Genomic DNA, 23,865 nt, shown 5'->3' with positions numbered 1-23,865 from the left:
TTTTTCTTTATTGTGCTAAGTAATGCAAATACAGTGGAGAGTCTCATTACTAATGAATCTTAGTGAATTTTCCCCAGGATCTTGTGTGGTCTCTGCATTCTTTTACGTTAGATTGTTTGTGCTACAGTAAGCAACAGAAATATCAGGCTATAATGTCATTACCTCAAATAGCTAAAATATTACTGACATTTCAACTCTTCCCTTTTCCTCTCACTGCCTTTCTCTCCTATGGCAACCATGAATCCTGAGACTTGTAACACTTTCCCTGCCCTTCTCACCCTTATTTTTTTTTAATAACAATTCAGTAGGAGATGATTCGACCTTCTGTAAATTTTTTAAGCTTGCATTTGTGGAAAAGACAGTGAAGGAGGTGCAACAGAGGAGATGTTTGTGACAGGGTCAAAATAAGAAACTTAGAATTGAACATGAAAATGTTTGGTTTATTCCTGGTCTCTGCTTTGCTTCTATGTGTCTGTGTGTGTTTGGGATGGGGAGCAGGGATAAAAACAGGAGAAATGTGTTTGTATACTTTAAGTACTATTTCATACGGGGTTTTAAATAAAGCATACTTTTTTCCCTTTTTTGGGTGTGTAATTCTTCAGAAACATTATTTAATTGCAGCGCAACTGACATTAATGTTTCTTGCAAGCTATGTTTCTGATTTGTTTGTGCCACATAGGAGCTTTTATTATTTATATTTTATGCAGTGTTTCATGCTATGCTGTTCTGGAGCCCCCAGACGATAATAAAGCATCAGCAGGGGTTAATGGAGACTGGCAGGGGGTACAGCAGGGAGCTTTTGTTCCCATTTTATCTGGCAGCCTGCAGCAGGCAGAAGCAGGCTGTGGCTCAACAGCTTCGTCATTTATCTCGGTCAGGTTTCACTGCTGATAAACTTCTATTGAAATGGATGGCTGCTATTGTGCTTACCAGTAGGGAAGATTTCTCATTGACTTGCCACAGGTTTAAAGCATTTTCCTGCCGTGCTATGAGGTTAAAAATGTATGATCTGCTCTGCTGAATTGGTCTTATGTTTCCTCCTCAAGTGAATATTTGTCTTCTGAGCACGTACACTACCTGTTTTAAGGCATAGGTTGGATTTTAAATGGTCAGCAAATCTCGTATTGATAAAGCAATTATGAATGGATGTGTGTATGTGTGGATGTGTGCATTAAGAGGAAATAATCATCATATGGCTGATTTCTCACAATTTTTCAGTCTGTGCTTCATTTTTCTTTATTCATCTTTCCTGTTCTTCACTCTCAGAGATGGAGATGACACCCGCTTACACCTACTAGTGGTGAGTTTAAAGAAAGGACTGCCTCCTATACAATGTAACCATTCTCTAGTGATTTTTGGGCACAGCTCTAACTTGATGTGTTTCTGCATTCCTAAATTTATTAGCCGTGCCTAGCATTACTGTGTCTAATCCTCATGATTAATACAGAAAATCTTACATCCTGCTGTTTTTCAGCGTAAGTACACACAAGCTTTCAGAACTCCCCCTTGTCAGACAACAGAAAGCGGATGCCACTAAGAGATTTTGAGTACAAAATTCTTGAACAGAGAAGACCTTTTTGTCTTTGACCCAGGAGCTAATAGGTTGGCATCTAGAGAATGCTCTAATTCACATTCTAATCCTGAAATTGCGGGCTGCATTTTCCTCTGATGACAACTCCCTCAATTTTACTACCAGCCTAATAAGGAAATTTTGTTTTCTAAGCACTCACTGTTTATTTGCTGACTGCAAAGTTGCCATGTAGCATATTTTTATATTGTGAAATGCTGATGTCTTGAAAGCCTGATTATTGATGGTGTCCCCATCCACCACATTTTGAAACAGACATTGGAAAATGGAGAGACAGAAGCAGATCTGTGTTTTAAAACAAGTGTTGAACACACCTGTTTTTGTGTGTAATTGCATTACGCTTTTCATAGGTATTAGAAGTAAGGTAGTTCAAGTTGATTTTGTTCCTAATTTTGTTGGGAAAATTTCTGCTCCAACGGGCTTGCTCAATCATCTTTATCCCGAAAACAGAGAGAGGAGTTTTTAGCTTTCTTTATTCGTATGAAAGGAGAGTCAAATGGAGGCATTTCCTGGAAGTGTCTCTCAACCCATCAGAGGTCACAGCCTCTTTTATATCCATACCTCAGTGCTATAGTGAGCGCTGTCCATTTCCCCACTGGCTGAGGTACTCGGGTTCACATTCTTCTTGGTTTGCCTACCGTGCACTCATCCCTCCCCTGAAGCTAACCCCACTTCATTTCCTTTGCTTATACTTACGTTGTAGTCTGGCTTCCGTTTGTTGCTTTGCCCGACGAGAGCTGTGTTTGTATCCTGTTTGATAAAGTCCATCCCTCTTTGTCCTGTCAAGCAAGCAGGATTTGCAGATATGTGCTAAGCTAGCATCTCTTGCTATGTATCTGCAAAATAAGTTTAACCAGTTCTTTTTCTCAGCCTTCATTCATCAGCTTTATCTTGTTTTGCAGGGATACCCTATCCTCCAAATTTCAGCTTTTCTTATTTTGCAAGGACACGTTATCTTTTCTTCATTCATCTCAATTTTGTCCACAGTGCATTGTTCACCTGGTTGTGACACACAGGGTCTACATTCAGCAAAGAGCACCACATTTGTATTGCAGGGGTGGGGTAAAGACAGATCCCCCTTCTTCATCCAAGTTTCAAAATTTTGGAACTTACTTTGTCAGGGAACTTCCACTTATTTCTTAATGCCTGCTTGGCCTGCAGTAAGAAAACTGTAGATTAGATAAAAATGAAATAGTTCATACTTTGCACATTTCTCACTTGAGTAATTTCTTTTGAACTTCTGAATTAATGAAGAACTAAATTTCATGATTAAGTCAAAGATAAAAAACTATAATACACAGTAAACAAATAGCAGCCAGAGATTGCTTACTGGTAAGGTCTCCTGACTCCATTCAGGAATTTGAGTGGAGTTTTAGCCACGGGCTGCAAATGTCGAGCTAAGACTTTGTGCTACTGCTTGCTTGTTATTAAGAAAAAACAACTTTTGAGCATGGTGTTATACAGTTGCCACTTATGTACTTTATGCAGATGTTCAAAGTGTTTTAATATAAAAGTAAAAAAGGGAAAAAAAAGTTCTTAAAACATTCAGTTTAGATCCAAGGGCGTTAACATCTGTGCCCAGATGTGGAGTCCTCAGTACAGGAGAGACCTGTTGGAGCATGTCCAGAGAATGGACACAAAAATGATCTGAGGGATGAAGCACCCTCCCGAGAGTGAGAGAGTTCAGACTGTTCTGCCTGGAAAAGAGAAGGCTCTGGGGAGACCTGATAGCTGCCTTTCAGTGTCTAAACAGGGGGCTGTAAGAAAGAAGGGTGCAGGCTCTTTCACAGGGTCTGTGGTGATAGAAGAGAAATGTTTTCAAACTAAAATGGGAGATTTAGATTGAATATAAGAAAATAGTTTTTTACAGTAAGGGTAGTGAAGCAGGAGCAGGTTGCCCTGAGAAGTCGTGGATGCCCCATGCCTGGAGACATGGAAGGTGAGGCCAGACTGGGGACTGAGCAACCTGATTGAGCTGTGGATGTCCCTGTTCATTGCAGGTGACCTTTAAAGGTCCCTTCCAACTCAAGTTCTATGATTCTATGTAAAAGCCTGATGTATTCAAAGCAACTGTGATTGTTTTAAGTGATGGAGGGTGATGTGAAAAGATATAGAGCTATTTTCTGTTTCTGTTTCAGCTTGGCGTGGTTCTGTCAGCCTCCATTATTCCTTAACTTCCATTAACTTAACATTATTCTGACATTTTTATTTCCCCCTAGACTTAACAGTAGTGCACAAAAAAGACTGAGATGGTCTTTGTGATCTTTCTTAATGATCAGCTTTTTTCACACGGTGGTATGTTGTTGTATGTTTGTTTTTTAACTTGGCACTGAGAACCTGTATTGCTTTTCCTGGTCCTGCCTGTAATATTGTAACTTTGTAAAAGTCTAATGTCTGGGAAAAAAAAAAAGTTTTCTAGGAAAGTTAGTGCTTTCTATTAGACTGGTAAATACTTACAGTGAAAAACAATATTTTGAGCATGCAGAGAGTCTCAGAATTTAAGTAATTCTGCTGTATGAAAAGTTGAATCAACGTAACAGCTTCCTGCCACTGAAAGAGTGGAAAGCATCCCAAGGTGCAGGGTCCCATCTGACCCTGGCTTTGCACTGCCTTAGTCACTTATTGAACCGTTCTGTGAACCAGCTGGACTAGCCCAAAAAGCAGACTTTTTTTTTTCTCTTTTTCTTCTACAGAAAAAATCGATTATAGGTACTCTTGGAGGAGTCTGGAGTTCGGCAGAGAACAAGTTATAAATGATGATTTCGTTAGGGGAAGGTACTTTAAGTACTTTTGCTCATGTTCAGTAGCATCAGAAGTTGAGCTGCCGAACTTTGTATTTTAAATTGTCCCCCAAAACCACTATAGGGGTTCATGTTGGTTTTGGGTAGCCTTCTTTGCTTCCTGTGAATTATGCATATAGTTGTTCATTAGACTTTGCTGACGAATATTAAGCTGCAAAACCTCAGTAATGAGCTTGCTCTTGATTGCACCCATATTCTCTTATTCCCAAATAGTCTATACCCACATAAAAGAATGCACTCAAACTGTTGCTGCTCCACCTTGTGTATTAATATGCCAAAATTAATTTCCACAGCCAGACATCTTCATTCACCTGTGCAAATCTCTTCTCAACCTGTTCATCGCTTCGGTTCGATATTTTGTCTTGGATTGTTCTTTACAAACGTAATATTCCTTTGTGTGAGTGCGTGTTATGTAAACTTTCTTCCCTGTCTGCTTGTCACCTTACCTGACTTTGTCAGTTTCATTGAAAACTCAGCCAATTTTTTTCTAAAACTGTATTCCATCATTGAGATGGAATTCTTTTGTTGGCATTGATTGATCAGTGAGCTAGGGCAGTTCTCCTTTTGCAAAAATAATGAGCTTATGCACTGTGTGTAGTGTGATTAAAAGGGCAATTTATAAAGATAATCTTTTCTGTTTCTACATATTTATCTTCACTGCATTCCTATTATGAATATTATCCATGCTCAGGAAAAATATTAATTTGAATTCTTTGGGAAAGTGATTAGAGCTCAAAAGAAAACAGGGGGTGCTTGGAGCTGTTAAACTAAAAATTATGATAGCTATTATGAAACAATTAATTGTAAGAAATTGTAGAGTTAGTTGGAGACACTTGGTTTATGAACCAAATATAGAAGATTCCAGGTATCTCTTCTACAGTAAAATTCTGAGTTGCCTTCCCATTTCATATCTGAAATATTCCTTACCATTTTGGAATTGAGAGAGAATGTTGCCAGTACATTAGTGACACTGAGAGAATAATTTCCTTAAGGCACTTTTAAAGTTTTGACTGCTCACTCAAAGAGATTGAGTTGATCAAGATATTTTTATTTTATTTTATTTAGATGGGAAGAGTAAAAAAACTGGGTCGTCCCCCCCCTTTCCTCTTTTAGAGCTACTGTTTTTTAGCAGTAGACATTTTAATTGTGTGATATTACTGCATCCACAACAGGAAAATCATTCTGTTCTGCACATGTTTCAAGAAACAAGCTGAAAATACATAATACACATAATACAATAAACCAGTCTGAAAAAAATATTAATGTAATGTTCAGAAGGCATTCTAGCTATCTTTCCAAGTTATTTTTAAGAAAGATGCTGTCCCAGTTTTCTTTTTTCCTTAATCAAATAGGTTTATAGTGTTTTTTTATGTCTCTGATATACTAAGATTCATGTACCTTTAGATCATGGGTGTCCAGCCTTGTGGCTTGCTTGAGCCAAATTTAGCAAACAGAAATTGTCTTGGCCTGCATATGAGTAGGTTGCTCCAAAAGTAATGCCTCCTATTTATTTCCATGGAAACGACAACAGATACAAAAAACACAATAATGCTATATGATAAAGCGAATTCTCAGCTACAGAACACTTTTTAAACATAGTCACCACCATTAGCTACTCATTTTTCCCCATAATGTAAAAGAGCCTGTATGATGCGCTCATAACAATCTGACCCACCGTCATCACTGCTGAAAGTCACCAGCCACCGCCTCACTGTGACTGTGCTCATATTCACTATTTCATCTCAGTAACAAATAAGAAACCATTGGTGAATGTCAATGGATGCAATTTTTTCCACATAGAGAAATTCAGTGACACACCATTGCTTCACAGGCACTTCCATGTCAGATGCCATTTCTCAGACTGTTTCTTTGCTGCCATCTGTCACACACCAACAAAACGTAATGGAATATTGGTGGAAAGGTTCAGCCTCTACTCTGTGTCACCAATAGTCAGCTCTGATGTTATGGGCCAACATAATAAAATAGGAGGCATTATTTTTGGAGCAACCCTTGCAAAACATACAGTATTGTTACTATGTAAGTAACAAAATATTTTAATTCTTAATCTTAATTTTAACATTTTTCTTAAAACGTTAAAAAAAAAAGAGAGAGAGAGACACAAAAACATAAAACTTGTGGAATATTTGACCTTGTTGTGAAATCAAGACACCCGATTGCTTCAGTGGCAGTGGTTTTAATTCTTGATGTGGCATCAAAGTGTTCATTAGAGATTGATGAAATTTTACTCTTCCTGTACTTTATTCTTGACAATCATTGTTCAAAATGTGTGTTCTGCCAAAAATCAATGACATGAATAAAGTGTGATTGTGAAGCGAACGATATTTTTCTCTGCTAAGACAGGGATTGTGGAGGTCCAATAAAGAGACATGATCAGATTTTTGAATTGAATATCTGATTGCTACTCTACATTCTGTTTGAAAATTTGCATGTCATGTATTTTTATCAACTGGAAATGGTCTTGCAAATGTAAATACATGATTCTTTAGGCAGCCTTGAAACCCCAAGCTGTGGGATGCAGTTAACATGCCCAAGGGATGGGATATCATCCAGATGGACTTAGACAGACTGAGCAGTGGGCATAGGTGAACATCATGACATCTTGCACCCATGATGAGTACAAGCTGGGGGAATGAAAGGATTGATCATAGCCCTGTTGAAAAGGACCAGGGGTGCTGGTGGATGGGAAGCTGGACATCAGTCACAGTGTACCCTCACAGCCCAGAAATCCAACTGTATCCTGGTCTGCATCTAAAAAAGAGCAGCCAGCAGGTAGAAGAAGGTGATCCTTCGTCTCTACTCTGCGCAGGTGAGACTTCACCTGGAGTACTGAGTCCAGATTTGGAGTCCTCAGTACAGGAGAGACATGGACCTGTTGGAGTGTGTCCAGAGGAGGGCCTCAAAAATGATCTAGGGGATGGAATACCTTGCCAGTCAGGGCAGGCGAGAGAGCTGGGGCTGTTCTGTTGGAACACCCATCCTTGGAGACTTTCAAGGCCAGACTGAACCAGGCTCTGAGCGCCTGATCTAGCTGTAACATCCCTGTTCATTGCAGTGGAGTTGGACTAGATGACCTTAAAAGTTCCTTCCAACTCTAAGGATTCTATGCTTGTGTAATTGTATTTTCAAATTCTTTTACCAAAACAGAAAGCATGGCTGCATATTCTTTGCTATTCAGAGCCCTGTGTTTAGCCAGTGTCTCAAAATGCATACAATTATGTGCCATCACTTCAGCCAGCACTGCCCCCTCCACCCTCACCCCCCCCGCCCCTTCCTTTCAGTTGACACCTTGTTAATAGAGCACTGATGGTTTTGCTGTTGCTGAGTTTGATGGGTGTGTACCTGTGGCCCCTCCACAAGAGCTGCTGCCTTTTAATGGCAGGGTGGGGAATGGACTTCACTGTGAGACATGCTGGGCCACAGATTGGACACTCCTGCTTTAGGTGAAAAAGGAACAAAATGACTAGTGGTATCATGAACTGACTCAATGAGTTGCATCGAAGAGACAGTGCATGTAAATATTTATAATTGAATAATCAAGGACTGAACTTAAATCTTATCTGTTCCTTTCAGGTATATCTTGGGCCTTGTTCAAGATCTCTTTCCATGTTATTTTGAAATATCTGGGATCTGTGGATTGAATTCAGCATTTTACAACTGTCTTAAAGTAATACTTTATATGGTATTTTCACAGATGAGGTTTGTGTGATGACTAAGCTCTAGTCTTAGACAAATGAAATGACACGTGTAAATTACTAAAAGTTCAAACCCCAGATTAGCAGAAAGGGGAATTTTCTGCATTAGCCTATTTATCACAGTTATTACCAGTATTCAGAAGTGAATTGAAACTGAAGCATCTGTCAGCAAGAAAGATCCTTAGAACATACCACTTTCTAATCTAGTCTGTAGTTTAAATATTGAAGTAACCTTTCAGAAATAAGGTGTTATTTTAAATTGCTTTTCTTGACCACTGAATACAGCATCTTAAAATATGCCCACGTTTTCTGCACTAATTTATTTGTTTTGAATAAGCTGTGTGTTTGAGCCCATAGATTTGCATTCATTACTGTTTTATGATAAGCAAAACACACTACAGGCAGAACATCTGGCATTTTTCTGAGGCTGTTTAATTTTTGTACTTGGTTTTCTTTTTTTTCATGGAACTTCTCATTCTTTCAGTCAAGGTGGTGTTTGTGGTTACACTGCATCTGTTTCCTGTTGTGTATATTCTTACTGTGGCTAGCAGTATTCAGAATGGCCTCAGAATGTGAAACCCACACCACATTGTGGTTAAAGCAGCATAGACCACTGGAGACATTGCCTCATAGTAGAAGATGGGTTTCACATGTGGGGGATTTGGTTGTGCTAGTCTTCACTGTGGTCAGCTGATCCACGTGAGGCTGGAGAAAGTGTATGAATGCAGAAAGCAGTATCAGCTGGGACTCAGTCGTGCAAATTAATTTCAGTCTGTGCAAAGATTATGCTGAAAGTTTTTGGAGTTTGATCAGTAATTCTTTTTATTTAATCGTATATTTTATGTGTGTGTTATATTCCTTATCACTTCACTTACTTTAGCCTGTTTGATACTTTAGCCTGATGAGATTCTATTCAAATTTCCTGAAGCGTGGCCAAAGTGAGGACAGACCTTGTAGTGCCATGGAACAATTTCTGTGGTGGCCCTAGTTGGCAGTATTTACAGTAAGTAATATCACATGGATGTGGGATATCAGATAAGATGGCAATGGGAGGAGAGTGGCAGATGTGTGTAAGCACATTAATAGGCATCTGTTTTGTCTAGCTGGCATAAAGTTGGCTTTCAAAATAACACATATGTGGCAAAACAGAAATTAATTAAAAGCAGATAGTAATGTTTAAGTCCTCCTGTGTCTTTTCCTGATTTTCTTTCAGAATAAGACAGAACTTATTTGAACAGCTTCCCTTTTTAAGTTTGCTGGAGAAAGTCACATTGCACCGTACATCTTCCAACTAATAATTTTTGCCAGTAGTTAAACACTGCAATTGTTTCTTCCTTTTCTAAGTACAAGGTGAAAACTGTAGCACATAGAGATATTGCTTTGTGATAGTTATGTTTCATTGGTTACTACTGTGCGTGTTGAGTCGATTAACTTCCCAGTATCTGCCTGTCCCATATATCTGTTTGGTTCACTTAGCAAGCACTAATTACTACCATGTTAATCCATTGCAAATAAATGGTTTATCTCAGTAATTTTAGGGGGAGAGTGAAAGTCATCCCAGAAGTTTAAGGTGTGTGTTATGGCTAGAAAAGAGTGTAGGCAAAGGAATGAGCAGTTTTCCTTTGTGATAGTGATGTTTTCTTAAAGACATAGTGGCGTTAAGGACTGTAACTCATGGATTATAATTCTTATGGATGTTAAATCTGTGTCCCCAGTTCTGAAGGTAACCATTACTCTTGTTTAGGAGCCTCATTTATCAAAACAGAACGTAGAAGGCATGCTGCTAGGAACTGAGAGTCAGCAGATGCTGGAAATTTCTGAAGCAGAGTAAAATTGGAAGAGCAGTGTTTGTTTTCAAGAGGCAGTCTGGAAATCAGGAAATCAATTATGCTGGGCTCTGAGCCTATCTAAACAACCTGTGATAGGAAAAGCTATGTTTGGAATTGGTTATCAGTATTACAGGACATAAGTTACAGGTTTAGAATGGTAAATGCACCTTAGCACAAAGTGTAGCTGCATGTACTGTGTTTGACTCTCAGAAGAATCTTAGTGGAAACACAGGAAAAAGCATTCCACTAAGTAATGCCTCATCTCATTTTTGTGAAACATATGTATTTATTGGTGTATGTGTAGAAGTTTGCTGTATATGCTAGTAGACTGGAGATTTGTTTGTTTGTTTGTTTGTTTTTGGTAATCCAATTCTTCAAAGTAATTGACTTAGAGGGGGAAAAAAAAAAAACAGAAAAAAAAACCAGAGCTTACTGCTAGAAACCAGAGAGTATGCCAAGCCCCTTTCATATTAATATAGGAATTGTTCTTATAAAGATTTGGTTCCCTTTCTAACATACTGAGAGTAAATGTGACAGTGACAATGGTTTTATGACCAAGAACAGATTTAAGGTAGAATTTAAATATTCTGAAGATTATAGCTTTTTTTTTTAAACGTTTTTTTCAGTGAACTAAAAATAGTTTATTTTACTAACTTGCACGTTATACCATATGCTGAGAAAAGTATGAATTCCAGTTTTGTTTCTCTGTGCCTTTCCTCTCTCTCTTTGTCTCTGTTCATTCATAGGCAAAGGGTAGGAGTTGTTCCAAACCAGCCTTCTCATTTCCCATGTGCTAGGGCATTTTTCTGACCACAAAGCATCATCTATCTGACAGAGTTATGGTTGTAACCGCACAAGTCTTTAAGATTGTGCCATGGGAAGAATGGGAAATCATACAGACTTGTCTATGGCTATCTCATCTCAGACCAAGAGAGAGATCTGAAAACGGTAGCTTATTGTCACCCTTTTTTAAAATCTTGGAATATCCTTGGTAACGATAAGTTTTTTTGTGTTCGTGTGTATTCATAGGTGATGAATGCTGATGGAACTGGCAGAAGAGTTCTTGTAGAGGACAAACTTCCTCACATCTTCGGATTCACATTATTGGGAGACTATGTTTATTGGACAGATTGGCAAAGACGCAGTATTGAACGTGTGCATAAGCGGACAGCAGAAAGAGAAATCATCATAGATCAATTGCCTGATCTAATGGGCCTCAAAGCTACAAATGTACACCAGATAATTGGTGAGTGATACTACAAATCATGCTAGTAAAATAAAATTGAAAATTTCACCAGTGTTCTGTTGAAGAGATCGCTTTATAGCAGGTCAGATTTTTAGAATGGGGCAGAATACAGTTTCTTGTCCGACAGCTGCAAGATGCAGTTTGAAGGAGTGTGATAGGTCTTTTGTGTGGTGCTTCAGTTCTCTAACCTGGCCAAATAGTAAGACCAAAAAAAAGCAGACATTCCCAACGTCCATGACACTCCCATCCATTCTCCTGCTTAGGTAATTGGAGCACCTCATAGATCTGAACACCCCTGGATCCAGAAAGGAGAGGAGGATCAGGGAAAATGAGAACAGCTGGCTATTTGGTTAGCCCAGCTGTTTTTGGAGTTGTAGTTGTAGCAGGTATTCATCCTGCAATCTGAACATGTGCTCTTGGTGAGCAAGAGCTAAGAATGAGCCAGTTTTAGTCTGTTCAGTGTTTTTCAAGTGAATACTTTAAAATCATTTTTAAAAACAACCAGAAGTACGTTATGATCTGTGGTATTTATGGAATGAAAACACAGGATCTAGCTTCAAATTTGTTTTCAAAACACTGATACAGTTGAGCTGTGGCACCACAGAACTTGTCACATTCCCTGAATATCCTGCCATGTGGGCAGGGCTTTCAGTTTCTTGGTGCCACGTCTGGATTGTACCCAAGGAATTAGTTAAATGTAGTTGAGGTGCATCTTTGCATTGCTGCTACGTGAAGATGCTTGACGGTACATGTATTTGAAATACAACCCTCTTTCCAGCTGCTTGGCTAATTGATCTTGGTAATGGTGGGTGAATTTCTAGCATATGCAGGTATATGTGCTAATATTGCAAAGAGCTGCTTTACTAGCATCCTGGAAAGAAGAGGCCATTAAGTGGATGTGAAAATAATCTCAAAATTTTCCATCCCTAGGAATGCAAATGGGGTACCTAATTAACCAGTGTATTATTAAAAGCGACAGGACTTGCACTTGCTTTCTTATGTATTTGCCTTCCCTTCTGTGCTTATGCTATGAATCAGTATTATCGAGGGGCCTGATCTCATCCCCTGTTGCTAGGTTTATTTCACAGCGTCAGGAAAAGAAATGCTGGTTTTCCAGCCAGGTAGATTAACATCCCTCTAAAAGACTAGAAGAAACAATAACAAATTCATTCAGGACAAAAGGTGGAAAACTACTTCTATTTCTTAAAGGGCTCATGCTGTTGGTGATGCATGTGAGGTCTGACTTTGTCTTCCAAATGAAGACAATTTGTAATGATTGCTTTTCCTTGTGTTGCATGCTTAGGTACAAACCCCTGTGCAGAGGATAATGGTGGTTGCAGCCATCTGTGTCTGTACAGACCACAAGGCCTTCGCTGCGCTTGTCCCATAGGCTTGGAGCTCATCAATGATATGAAGACCTGCATTGTCCCAGAAGCTTTCCTTCTGTTTTCTCGGAGAGCAGATATTAGACGAATCTCTTTAGAAACAAACAACAACAATGTTGCTATTCCGCTTACTGGAGTTAAGGAAGCTTCAGCTCTGGATTTTGATGTGACAGACAATCGAATTTACTGGACTGATATTTCATTGAAGGTAGAGATGGAAGATATTCTGAATTGGCTACTAACTATGCTAAAAGATTTTTGAAATAGATAAGAATGGATTGACAAATATGTTTTACAAGATTCAAGGGATAGGTAGGAGAGCAGGTTCTGACTAGGAAAGCATTCTCTCATGTAAATCATTTAAATCTAATGTGCACATTTCGTGTAACAGATAGGTTTGCAAAAATGAAGTTTTATGGCAGAAAGCTGAGAAGAGTACCAAACAGCAGTAGGTCTTTGAGATTAAAGATTTTTTGTCAAATATGTAGGTCATTCTGAAAGTAATGCCTCCTATTTATTTCCATGGAAACTACAGTAGATACGAATACCTACAAATACTCTTTGATAGAGCAGATTTTCATCTACAAAACACTATCTTGCAGTGTATTCACCACCATTAGCTATTTGTTTTCACTGGTGATGAATAACAGCCTGCTGCTGGGCTCATAAAAATCTGCAGCAGTAGAAGTAACTCGCTATCACCACAGCTGAAACGCAACACTCAGCCCCTCACAATGACACACCTTTGCTTCATATGAACTTTCATGTCAGATACCATTTTGTCAGGCTGTCTGTCTGCTGCCATCTTTCATACAGCAACAAAATGTAATGGAATATTTGTGGGAAGGTTCAATCTCTTCTGCCATACTGCCAATATCTGCCTTCGATATCAGGGAACAACATAATAAAATAGGAAGCATTACTTTTGGAGCAACCCTCATATATTTAATGGAAGTCCTGTTTTGTGTCAGAAAGTGAAAATAGGTCTTACCTGCTCATTAACTCACATATTTACTGCACATAAGACACATTACAAGCTTAGTAAATCCAGGCTAAAGTCTAGACTAACAAATAAAAAAAGGTTGAGGGTAGTTGTTTAAATGTGGTCGCTAAGAGAGTGACAGAAGCCAGTGTATTGTCTGCCTGCTACCTCTGGTTTTAGCTGTAGATGTCAGAATTGTGAGCACCAAAAATTAGTTTTTAATGACAGTAAGTTTTTCACACTTGGATTGAGACCCATGCAAATAATAACTTATGGATCTGTACAACAGAAGAATCATAAAAGTTAAAAACCATAGTGTTTAAATTAGTTAGAGAGAGAGAACTTGGCTGAACTATTTAGGTATAGTATTCATTTGGAGTGGTTTTGACATGAAAATAAAAGGAAGATCACACAATCAGTTTTTCTGGGTAATAAAAGTGAAAACTGAAGAACATTTCCCCACTGTGTGCAGTCACAAATTGCATAGTTAGCAGATAGCACCTGAACTTACAAGTAAACCAAAAATCAAACTTTTTGTTAACCTCTGATGTGTTAGAAGTATAAGAAGTATGTGCAGAGAAGAGTACAAAGGACAAAAAAAGGGAGTCAGTGTTCACAAAGTATAGTTTTATACCGTACTAATGTTATTTCTTTACTTTCAGGCTTATGCTTGGTCATAGTAAATTATGGAATGCCTAAACTCCTAAAAACAATTCTGGCTTTATTTGCTGTTGTAGACTGATTGATTATGGTGAAAATTATAAGAAGTCTTTTGAGTAAAAGACCTGGAAGAAATCATGCTTACTGAAATTAAATTAAACCATCAGTACTAAAGCACTTACACTGCCGAGCTATTATCTTGTTTTCATCTGTTTGCTATTCTGTCCTGAACTTTCTCATTACGTTGCTTTAAATATTGTTCCATGCTGTAGCATCGATGGTTTTGTATTGTCCCGGGAGAGCCAAAATATTTCCCTCTCAAAGCTGGCACCAAGTTAAGGTCACATTGGCATGTAGACTGCTTAATTGAACCATACTAGTTATCCCATTTATTTCCCCAGTGGACCAGTATTGTAATTGACACAGACTACTTTCATAGAGTATAGTAAATCATTACTTCTGAATAGCAGCATTGTTTGCCTTGCAAATAAGTAGCACATTGTATGATCTTCTTTCCTGTGAGATGCCTAAAATCTGAAAGTGCTTAAAATGCAACAAAGAGAACAACGAGCCCAATGACATGTTGGTAAAATTTCTAATTTGCCTGTGTATCTTTACATCCCCAAAGACCATCAGCAGAGCATTTATGAATGGCAGCGCACTGGAACATGTTGTAGAGTTTGGCTTGGATTACCCTGAAGGCATGGCCGTAGATTGGCTGGGGAAGAACTTGTATTGGGCTGATACTGGAACAAATCGCATCGAAGTGTCAAAGCTGGATGGCCAGCATCGCCAAGTGTTGGTGTGGAAAGATCTTGACAGTCCCCGGGCACTGGCACTGGATCCTGCAGAGGGGTAACTTGCTAATTTAACTTTATGTTTATGAACGTTGAAAAACAACATCTTAATTCTTCCTCTAGGGCGTGTTAGTTAGGCTTTGCGTCTAAATCTTGAGAGAATTGAGCTGGGGAATATAACCTGGTAATTTAAAGTATGAGGGCTGAAAGAGTATGTTCTTAATGTCCTGAATAATCATTAAGAATATTACACAGAAAATCAGGGAAGCTCATTAAAAAGGGATTTACATTTAGTGTTTTAATTAACCACAGAATCAAAGTAGACTTAGGTTTATGGAACTCATTAATGAGAAAAGGGCCATAGCATTGAAGAAAAAATATTTGTCCTTTTTAAAAATGAGAATCCTTTAAAAATGTATTATTATTATTTTTTTACAAGTTAGGATCCAAAAAACATTTTAATGGATTTAACTTGACAGTGAGCAAGTTAAACTTAAAGTCTGAGAATAAGAAAAAATTTTGCTTCTTCAGATAAGGGAGCCTTTTTTGTCAATCTGGCCAAGTGAAGCAAAGATAGTGAAAAAGTACAAACAATTATATACCTACCTTTCATCAAAGTGAAGATTTCCTGTGAAGAAATTTCTCAGTTGGATTCAAGTATAACAGCAAAAGTGAGGCAATAAACTGGGGGAGGAGGAGAAGAGGGGAACAAGGCAAGGTAAAATTATTTAGTTTCTGAAAGAGCTCATCTACCATGAAATGCTCATTTGACATTAACTAATTACTAGAGATCCTTTTTGATGTTATACCAGCACTGTATTATTCTTATTTCACAAATGAGGGAACTTAGACATTATTTTACAAATGAAGGAATTCCATTTTCAGGTGCTGTGAATTTATCAGTTTCGAGTGACACTGTCAGAATTACAGCGATACAGAAAACTCAGCAGCCTGAAAAACTATCCTTCCTGCTTAGTTTCAGCAAGGAAGTAGCAACTGTCTTCATGCTTAGTTGAACCAGGTTCTACTGTTACCTCAGTGGGACACAGAGATGAGATTCAGCCCCCATATGCCAGAGACTGCCTTTAATGGTACATCAGAGACCATACAAAACCAGATTACTAGATCTGCTTAATTGGCACAAGGGCTTTCTACAGTTGATTCAAGTTCTGTGCTGAGAGCAGTTTTTTCCAAGGATTAGTACAATTCAGTGATTTTTCAGTGATCTTCACCACAGTCAGTACAATTCAGTTTAATTTTAGACCAGTGTCTTTTCTTGTTCTAGAGTCCAACTATGTCATTGTAGTTCATATGCAAGTTTTCATGGCATTGCTACAGTGGAGGTAATTCTAACATGAGTTCATGCTGTCCACAACTTGGAAAATTTTTAAATATTAGAAAGATAAATGTTAAGTATTCCTGGTGTCTGAAAAGAACATACTTGATGGTCAGTGTTGGAGCAACCTTTGCCATTGTTTATTGGTTTAAATTAAAAAAAAATTCACAGGTGCTTATTGCTAAGGTCATTAAAGATGTTAAGATTGACCAGTTATGTCTCATTTTAAAAATTATACTGGCTTTACATTTTGGAAGAAGTGACCAGCTGCTTGACACCAAATGTCAAATATACAGCCCTTTAACTGTTCAGTGCCTAAAGAAAATGTAAACACACACAGGTCTGTGCTTCTGCCAGATGGCATAAGTTGGCATGTGAATACATAGCTATACAGTGCTGTTTCACTCTGCCTTCAGCAAAAATGGAGCATGCTATTGAATAGCTGATTGACTTAGTTACGAGCAGATGAGCTTATTGACAGAAGTACCGTGCATTTCTTCCTTTTTTTAATTCCCGAGTTTGATGGACAGAGAATAAAAACAGAAGCTGAGTGCTATGGAAAGCTTCTTGTTAAATAAGCAGGTACAGATGAACATGCCCAAGTTTTAGCCTTCTGCCTCCTAACTGATGTGCATGGATTACTTAAAACTGAAGTACTTTAATGCAAAACTTGCTGGTGAAAGTTCATCTCCAAATGGAAAAAATAATGTTGGAAGCATTTTGAGAAAACCTCACTAATTTCCTAGTTTGTATTTTGGAAAAAAAATGTATATATATTGTAATGGGGCCTATTAAATACTCGGATTTACAAGTCTTGTTTTCTTTTACTCTTTCCAAGGATTTTTGCTTAGTTTAGTTGCTTCCCTTGAGTTGTCTGTTAAATTCTTTTTTTTTTTGGTTAAACTTGTTTTTTTTTTTTTCCCTTGGCATTTCAATCAGGTTTATGTACTGGACTGAATGGGGTGGTAAACCGAAGATTGATAGAGCTTCTATGGATGGCAGTGAGCGGACTACTCTGGTACCAAATGTGGGACGTGCCAACGGCCTAACTATTGATTATGCTAAAAGACGACTATACTGGACTGACCTTGATACTAACCTAATAGAATCCTCCAACATGCTAGGTGAGCTCCAGAGTCCTGGACAGCCTCACAGGGATACTGTTGCTCTTCTACAGCTCCCCATGACAATTTGTTGCTTGATAAATGTCTTAAGACAAAAATAGATTTTCCCAAACCCACACATCTTCAATATTTGGTTCTAAAAGTAATGGATACAGAATAAAATATTTAGTGGTGCCTCTATTTTCTTGTAAATAATAGTTGCTCGCAGTTTAAATTATATAAACTATATGTGTTTTCAGTTATATGTAGGACAAAGCTGTCAACTTCGTGTTTTGGAGTCTCGTTTTTCTGCTCTGAAGAATGTTGTCAAATACATACCAAACACTTAGTCATGTCTAGAAAGTCAGAGAAAAAGTTAAGGTACCAACAGCTTATTGGTTAATTTTCACAATGTAATTTAATACAATTTGATTTTAAACTTTCTTGGTATCCCCAGGGTTCAGTAATTTTTTCCTACTATTCTGCATGCTGGAGAGCGTTCCTGGCTAGTACAGGAGTGTTCTTTCTCATATAAGGCTCTGTGTAATTGTTTTATAAACTGTTTCTTGCAGCTAAAATGAGATGGAATATTTTGTTCTTTCATTATCCCAGGGTAGTCTGTTGTGGACCGACATCCTATCAACTTTGCCCGCATCATGTTTTTAACACCTTTGTACCCATGGGAGCAGACTGCTTTGCATTTCAAATTATTCAGATTATTTTTATCACTAGCCATTATTTACGGCTAAAAGAGTTTGTCTACTTTAAATAGTATGTTAAATAGTGAAACAAAGCAAGAAAATAATCAAAACAGGAAAGTGCATTACTAGGAATTACATGTAATATAAATGCTTTCCTTCAGCCTTTCATGAATTTTGGTGTGCTGTTGAGGCTGGGTTAGTTCTCCCCAGTGTATAGTGGAACTGGGCATAGAATTAGAATTTCACCTTTCCTGTGGCCAATTACAGCAGAGTATAGGACTGTACATCCTCCTCTGTGCAAAGAGGGAATGACTTCCTGCTTAATAGTCTCTTACACACAGTTCATTTTCTGTGACTGGACAACAAGAGATTCCATGGTAATAAAATGGTTGAAATCAATGTGGTGGAAATCTTCCCTCCCAATACTCTGTTTCTTAAGGTCTCGATCTTCCTACAGTATACACTATTAACTGTTTGTTACCATGAGTTTCTGAGTGTTCTTAATACAATGTAGAATTGTATTAAGCTAATAACAGTTCTGTCGCTGTAAGCAGTGGGCAGAGAGATCTGTCTGTGGTGCCAGAGATGCTGAAGTGGGAATACAATATTGCCTTCAGTGGAATGCTGTTCCTTTCAGGGAGGAGAGAAAGGACAGAATCTTTCTGAGAACCGTGATAACTTTTGAGACTGAAATTTTTTAATTTAGTAGAATGTGGTCAGTTCTGTGAGTTACAAACAGGATTAACACATTTCTGTGCTCTGAGACTTCAGAATGGCCTTTTGAGTATTGTATATTGCTTTATAATTTACTTTTGTAACAGTGAAATAGTACTATCTTTTAACCTTTCTGTGCATATGACATATCTAAAGCATTATCCAGCATCCACTTTGTTTGAAAATACTAATGCTTTTTTTCTCCCTTCATTTTTGGAAACAGGTCTTGACCGTGAGATTATAGCTGATGACTTGCCTCACCCATTTGGCTTGACTCAGTATCAGGATTACATTTACTGGACAGACTGGAGCCGGCGTAGCATTGAACGAGCCAACAAGACAAGTGGCCAGAACAGAACTATCATCCAAGGACATTTGGATTATGTTATGGACATCCTGGTCTTCCATTCCTCCAGGCAGGCAGGCTGGAACGAGTGTGCCTCTAGCAACGGCCATTGCTCTCATCTCTGCTTAGCAGTCCCTGTTGGTGGTTTTGTCTGTGGGTGCCCTGCTCACTACTCCCTCAACTCTGACAACAGGACTTGCAGTGGTAAGTGATGATGAAGGAAAGTGAAATGCAGTAGCAGGTATGTTTACTAATGGATGCAAGCATGGTACTTGCAGGGAAGAAGAGTTTTACTTTTAGGTGAAATGGTCAAGCTTGCCTTGCTGATAGGCCAAGTTAAGTCTAGTTCCTAATACTGGTTATGTATTTGAAAAAATTTTGGTTCTCTCTCTACCTTCAAAAAGAGCAGGGCATGTGACTGGATAAAGATGGCAATAAAAGTATGCATTTTTAAGTATAATTTATTTAATACTGAAATTCTTCTAACTTGAAAGGATAGGGGAAAAACTTAAAAGGAAAAAGGAAATCTAGCAACACACCAGTGTCTCAATAAAAAAAAGAAAAAAATGGCTCAAGTGAAACTTTTCGGTGACTCGAGCCAAATTTGTGTAAGCGGGAAAGCCAGACATGCTTTTGTTTTCATATCTGTCAACCCTTATCAAGTGCTTACTTGCTTTTTTGTTTTTTCTTTCTAATCTTGCCTGCTATTAAAAATGTGTGATAATTCAGTGTGTGCACTCTGGAGTTTGCATAGCCTTCCTGTGGGTTAAGATTTAACTCTGAAGCACTTCTATTTGCTGGTTGATGTGATACTGTGGTAGATCACTCTTACCCCCGAAGGTGAGTTCCTTCCCCAGTGAGGAGAGGCTGAGCCCCACTGCCTCTGCAGCACTTAACTTTTCTCATCTCAGTGCAGCCAAGTCCTATTTTTCTTCATTGTTGTGCAGAATATGAACCACAGGGCCCCTCAGGCTGTGTGTAATTAGTTTCTAACCAAATAATTTATCCATCTCTCAATAACTGGCTGCCAGTGAAGCACTCACAACTTTGGCAGGCATGCTGGATGGCTGATTTCCACTGATGTCATTCAGATTAGTTGGTGGGTTAAGAGATTCGTGGTACACAGAGGCAGATTGTATCTCATCTGCATTATGCCTGAGTAGAGAGATCCAACTGTTGTTTTAAAGCCAAAAGCAGGGTAGCCTGTTCCATGAATGTCACCTCATAATTTTTTTTTAAAGTCGTGCTCCTTAGAGAAACCTACTTTATCCCCCAATGTGTTCTGTACTCCTTCTTTCCTTTTCAGTTACAAGAGGTGCTTGCCTGACACCTGGATTTTTGTACGTGAACATTCTCACATCTTCCTGCAAGATAGAAGCACAGCTGACACCACTCCAGTGGTTACTGTGATGTTATAGGTGGAAGAATTTGACTTCCAGTGGAAAATAAATAGCAAAATGATGTTTTCCAGTGAGAAAGCACTCTCAATGCAAATGGGGAGAAAAGTAGGAAAGGAAGAAAATAAAGGAAATAGTTGCGAACAAACAGAACTGTCTCCCTTCAGAATGGTTCAGTCTTTCATAGTGTATTAGGAGTATTCCTTTTGCCATGTTCAAATCTGGTAACTTTCCAGCTTCTCATTTGTAGGTAATTGGAGACTTAGGCTTCTCTGCTTATAATTTAATTTTACTCTTGGCCATTATAATTGGAGTGTGAATCATTTTAACTTTCCCTTGCCTGTTTTACTTGCTTATGTATTCCTAAACATTATTATTATCCCAAGTCCTGTCTAGAGGCCAGTTCCCCCATTCTGGATCACCCTGCTAATATGTGCAAAGATTCTAATTACGAGAAGGACACACTGAACTCACCACATGTGGTATCTCATCAGACCTGCCTTGTGTTGTGAAGTTTGAATGCAGTATTACACAAGAGACGTGCTCATTGTGCTCCATTTGCCCTCCAAAAATATAGTTAAATTATGTGACAATTTGGAGAGAAAATGATGAAAACTGGGAAGTGATTTCTGAAATTGGTACTGTTTCAGAGATGTGGGGCAAAGTTTACTGCTAGTCTTTGTAGTGAGCCATCAATTCAAAGTAGGAAACCTGGCGATCTTAGACAGTGGGAGAGACTCTCTGGAGAAAAGAATAGAAATTATTATGTTCTTACGATGGTATATTTGTCTGCACTGTTTTATCTTAAGGTTTTTTTCCTTAGCATTAATCTCTTAGCTACTTGATACAAATACTGATGTCTTCTCAATCTGTTAGTTTCCTCTACACATTCAATATAAAGTTTGGTTTGCTTTTTATATGTTTTATTCTACAGTTTAGAGCTAAGAGGAAAAAGGCTTAAATTTTTGCAGGAACATTTGGAGGAGAAGTACAGTTTTTTCAGAAAGCAAAAATACCTTTCAATTAGGCCTGGTTGTTTTAGGAAGTTAGAATTAAGTGTTAGTTACCAAGGAAACTTCTCTACACGCTCTTTTTCTTTGTTGTTCTTTCTCAGCAGCAGATAAATTTGTATGCCTAAAATAACAAAGAAAGGTGATGTTGTTCTCAGGAAGGCTTTTGCTTACCTTCCCTTGCCAAGGTATTACCTTACCTGTTTTACAGACTGGATTGAATGAGCACAGTGTCCCGCTGCTAATCTCTCCAGACTTGTGCTATAGCAAATTGATTATACAAAATTCAGGGAGGCTGCAAGCTGCATTTCTGGCTGCTCACTCCTGTGCTGTCTTGCATAGCAGTGGTTCCATGTAGACTATTGCTGAAAAGAGTACTGTGTAAAAGGGGAGGTGTTTAACTACATCTACACATTTCTGACCCAGTTATGTAATACGGAGAATAATTTCTTTTTATTAGTGTAATAAACACCTGTGCTTACTGCTAGATACAGCTGTTAGATTACAGTTAAAGAGGACAAGAAAGCCTTATTTTCTGACGTTTGATAATACTATCAGATATGCAAGAATAAGTATCATTTTTCCAGGAAGTTTTTGCTGCGCATCTGGAAAGCCATCTGATGCTTTTTTGAATACAGTGTTCTTAGATAAGCAGCAAGGAATAAGCAAGATAGATAAATCTGAGAAGAGTGAAAAAATTTTTTTTCCTTCAAAAACCCAACTTGCACCCAGGCTATGAATTGTTTGTTCTATTCTGGTGCTGGTAGAGAATGGTTTGCAGTAACAAGATGGAACCACCAAATGGCAATCTCTGATCCTTGTAACCTCTAAATAAGGAGCCATTGCTGTGTTTTGATCAGCTTCTTCTGCAGGCAGAAGAATTAAAAAAAAACAACTTTTTGCATACTTAGCAAAAAGTTTAAGTTCAAAATAGTGGAGCTGTGTTTTCCTGGAATCCCTTTAGAAAGAAAAATGGCTGTTGCTTGAGAGGTGTGGTTGACTGTTAGTGAGGTAATTTTGACAGAAATCTTAACATTTACTAGACTTGCAACTTACAAAATTATCTTTGCTAGTCACATCTACGTTCAGATTTTTGTAGTAATCATTTAAAAGGCTTTTCAAACTAATTAGAGGGTTTTTTTTGTGTTGTGTTTTGGATATACTTGGGTTGTCTTTATTTTTTTGTTTGTTTTTGTTTTTGCTTGTTTTCAAAGGAGGATAAGAGGAATGAAATATTTGACACTGTGTTTTATAAAGTAATGTTTACTGAGCATAAAAATACTCAACATTATTGCTGTGTGTAACCCTTTCCCTCTCCTTTTATTTTTTTTAATCCATCAAGCTCCTACAACCTTTCTTTTGTTCAGTCAGAAGAATGCAATTAATCGCATGGTGATAGATGAGCAGCAGAGTCCAGATATCATACTTCCTATCCACAGTCTCCGAAATGTTCGAGCCATTGATTATGACCCCCTGGATAAGCAGTTGTATTGGATTGATTCACGGCAGAACATCATTCGGAAGGCACAGGAAGATGGCAGCCAGGTAACCTGTGGGCAGTAGAATGAAAAGATGCTCCATACCCAAGATTGTATGATGATACATAAATACTTTAGATCTACAGATTTCTGGTAGGTTATCAGCTGGCACTTGGCAAAACAAGTGGAATCTAGAGATCATGGAGTGCATTAGGAAATGAAACATGGAAAACTGGGGCTGGCCTAAAAATACTCTGGTCCTTCGTGCATTATTTGGACAGTCCTATGTGAGAGTCATGAAGCATAAAAGAGAAGATTCTTGGTGGAAAATGAACGTGTCAAGAGAGTGATAGAAATGAGAAGGGCACAGAAACTGACTCTGAAGTGAAGAGGCTGGGACTTTGTCAGGATATGGCTGTGTTTAAAGCCTCCTAGATTCTGGTGGTGGTAGGAAGAGAGCTGTTGTCAACCACAAAGACACGAGGGAAGGTTGAAACTCGTGACCTGTAAGAGATGTAGCAGGCCAGCTTTAGCAGGATAAACAAATTCCAGACTTTAGACACACCCTTTCATAAAGGTGTCAAACTAAAAAAAGAAAGCTAGGCAAATCTTCCAGTGAAGTTTAATTTGAGGATAAGAGAGTGGAGGCTACTTATGTCAAAAACATAAAGTTTTCCAAAAAGATTAGGCTGTGTTTTAACAATCCTCTTCAAATTTTTTGACAGAGTCTTAAGTTCATCTTTCACTTTGACTATGCATTTCAAATAATTTAAAAAGGA

The 23,865-nt window shown here is 38.2% G+C and overlaps 1 protein-coding gene across 2 annotated transcripts in view; it reads left to right on the top strand.

Moving 5' to 3' along the window:
• Nucleotides 1–23,865, top strand: part of LRP6 (LDL receptor related protein 6) — a 119,926-nt gene that overhangs the window by 71,843 nt on the left and 24,218 nt on the right. For both annotated transcript variants that reach the window (XM_031555400.1, XM_010716104.3), the window contains 6 exons: nucleotides 10,961–11,177; nucleotides 12,481–12,770; nucleotides 14,833–15,059; nucleotides 17,277–17,461; nucleotides 19,079–19,405; nucleotides 22,951–23,153. In XM_031555400.1, the coding sequence (XP_031411260.1) occupies nucleotides 10,961–11,177; nucleotides 12,481–12,770; nucleotides 14,833–15,059; nucleotides 17,277–17,461; nucleotides 19,079–19,405; nucleotides 22,951–23,153 (1,449 nt within the window). The remainder of the gene's footprint in view (nucleotides 1–10,960; nucleotides 11,178–12,480; nucleotides 12,771–14,832; nucleotides 15,060–17,276; nucleotides 17,462–19,078; nucleotides 19,406–22,950; nucleotides 23,154–23,865) is intronic.

Source organism: Meleagris gallopavo, chromosome 1, assembly GCF_000146605.3.
Source record: "Meleagris gallopavo isolate NT-WF06-2002-E0010 breed Aviagen turkey brand Nicholas breeding stock chromosome 1, Turkey_5.1, whole genome shotgun sequence".
Classification (NCBI taxonomy): Eukaryota; Metazoa; Chordata; class Aves; order Galliformes; family Phasianidae; genus Meleagris; species Meleagris gallopavo.
Note: the sequence above shows the minus strand (reverse complement) of the source record. Positions and strands in the feature narration are given on the sequence as shown.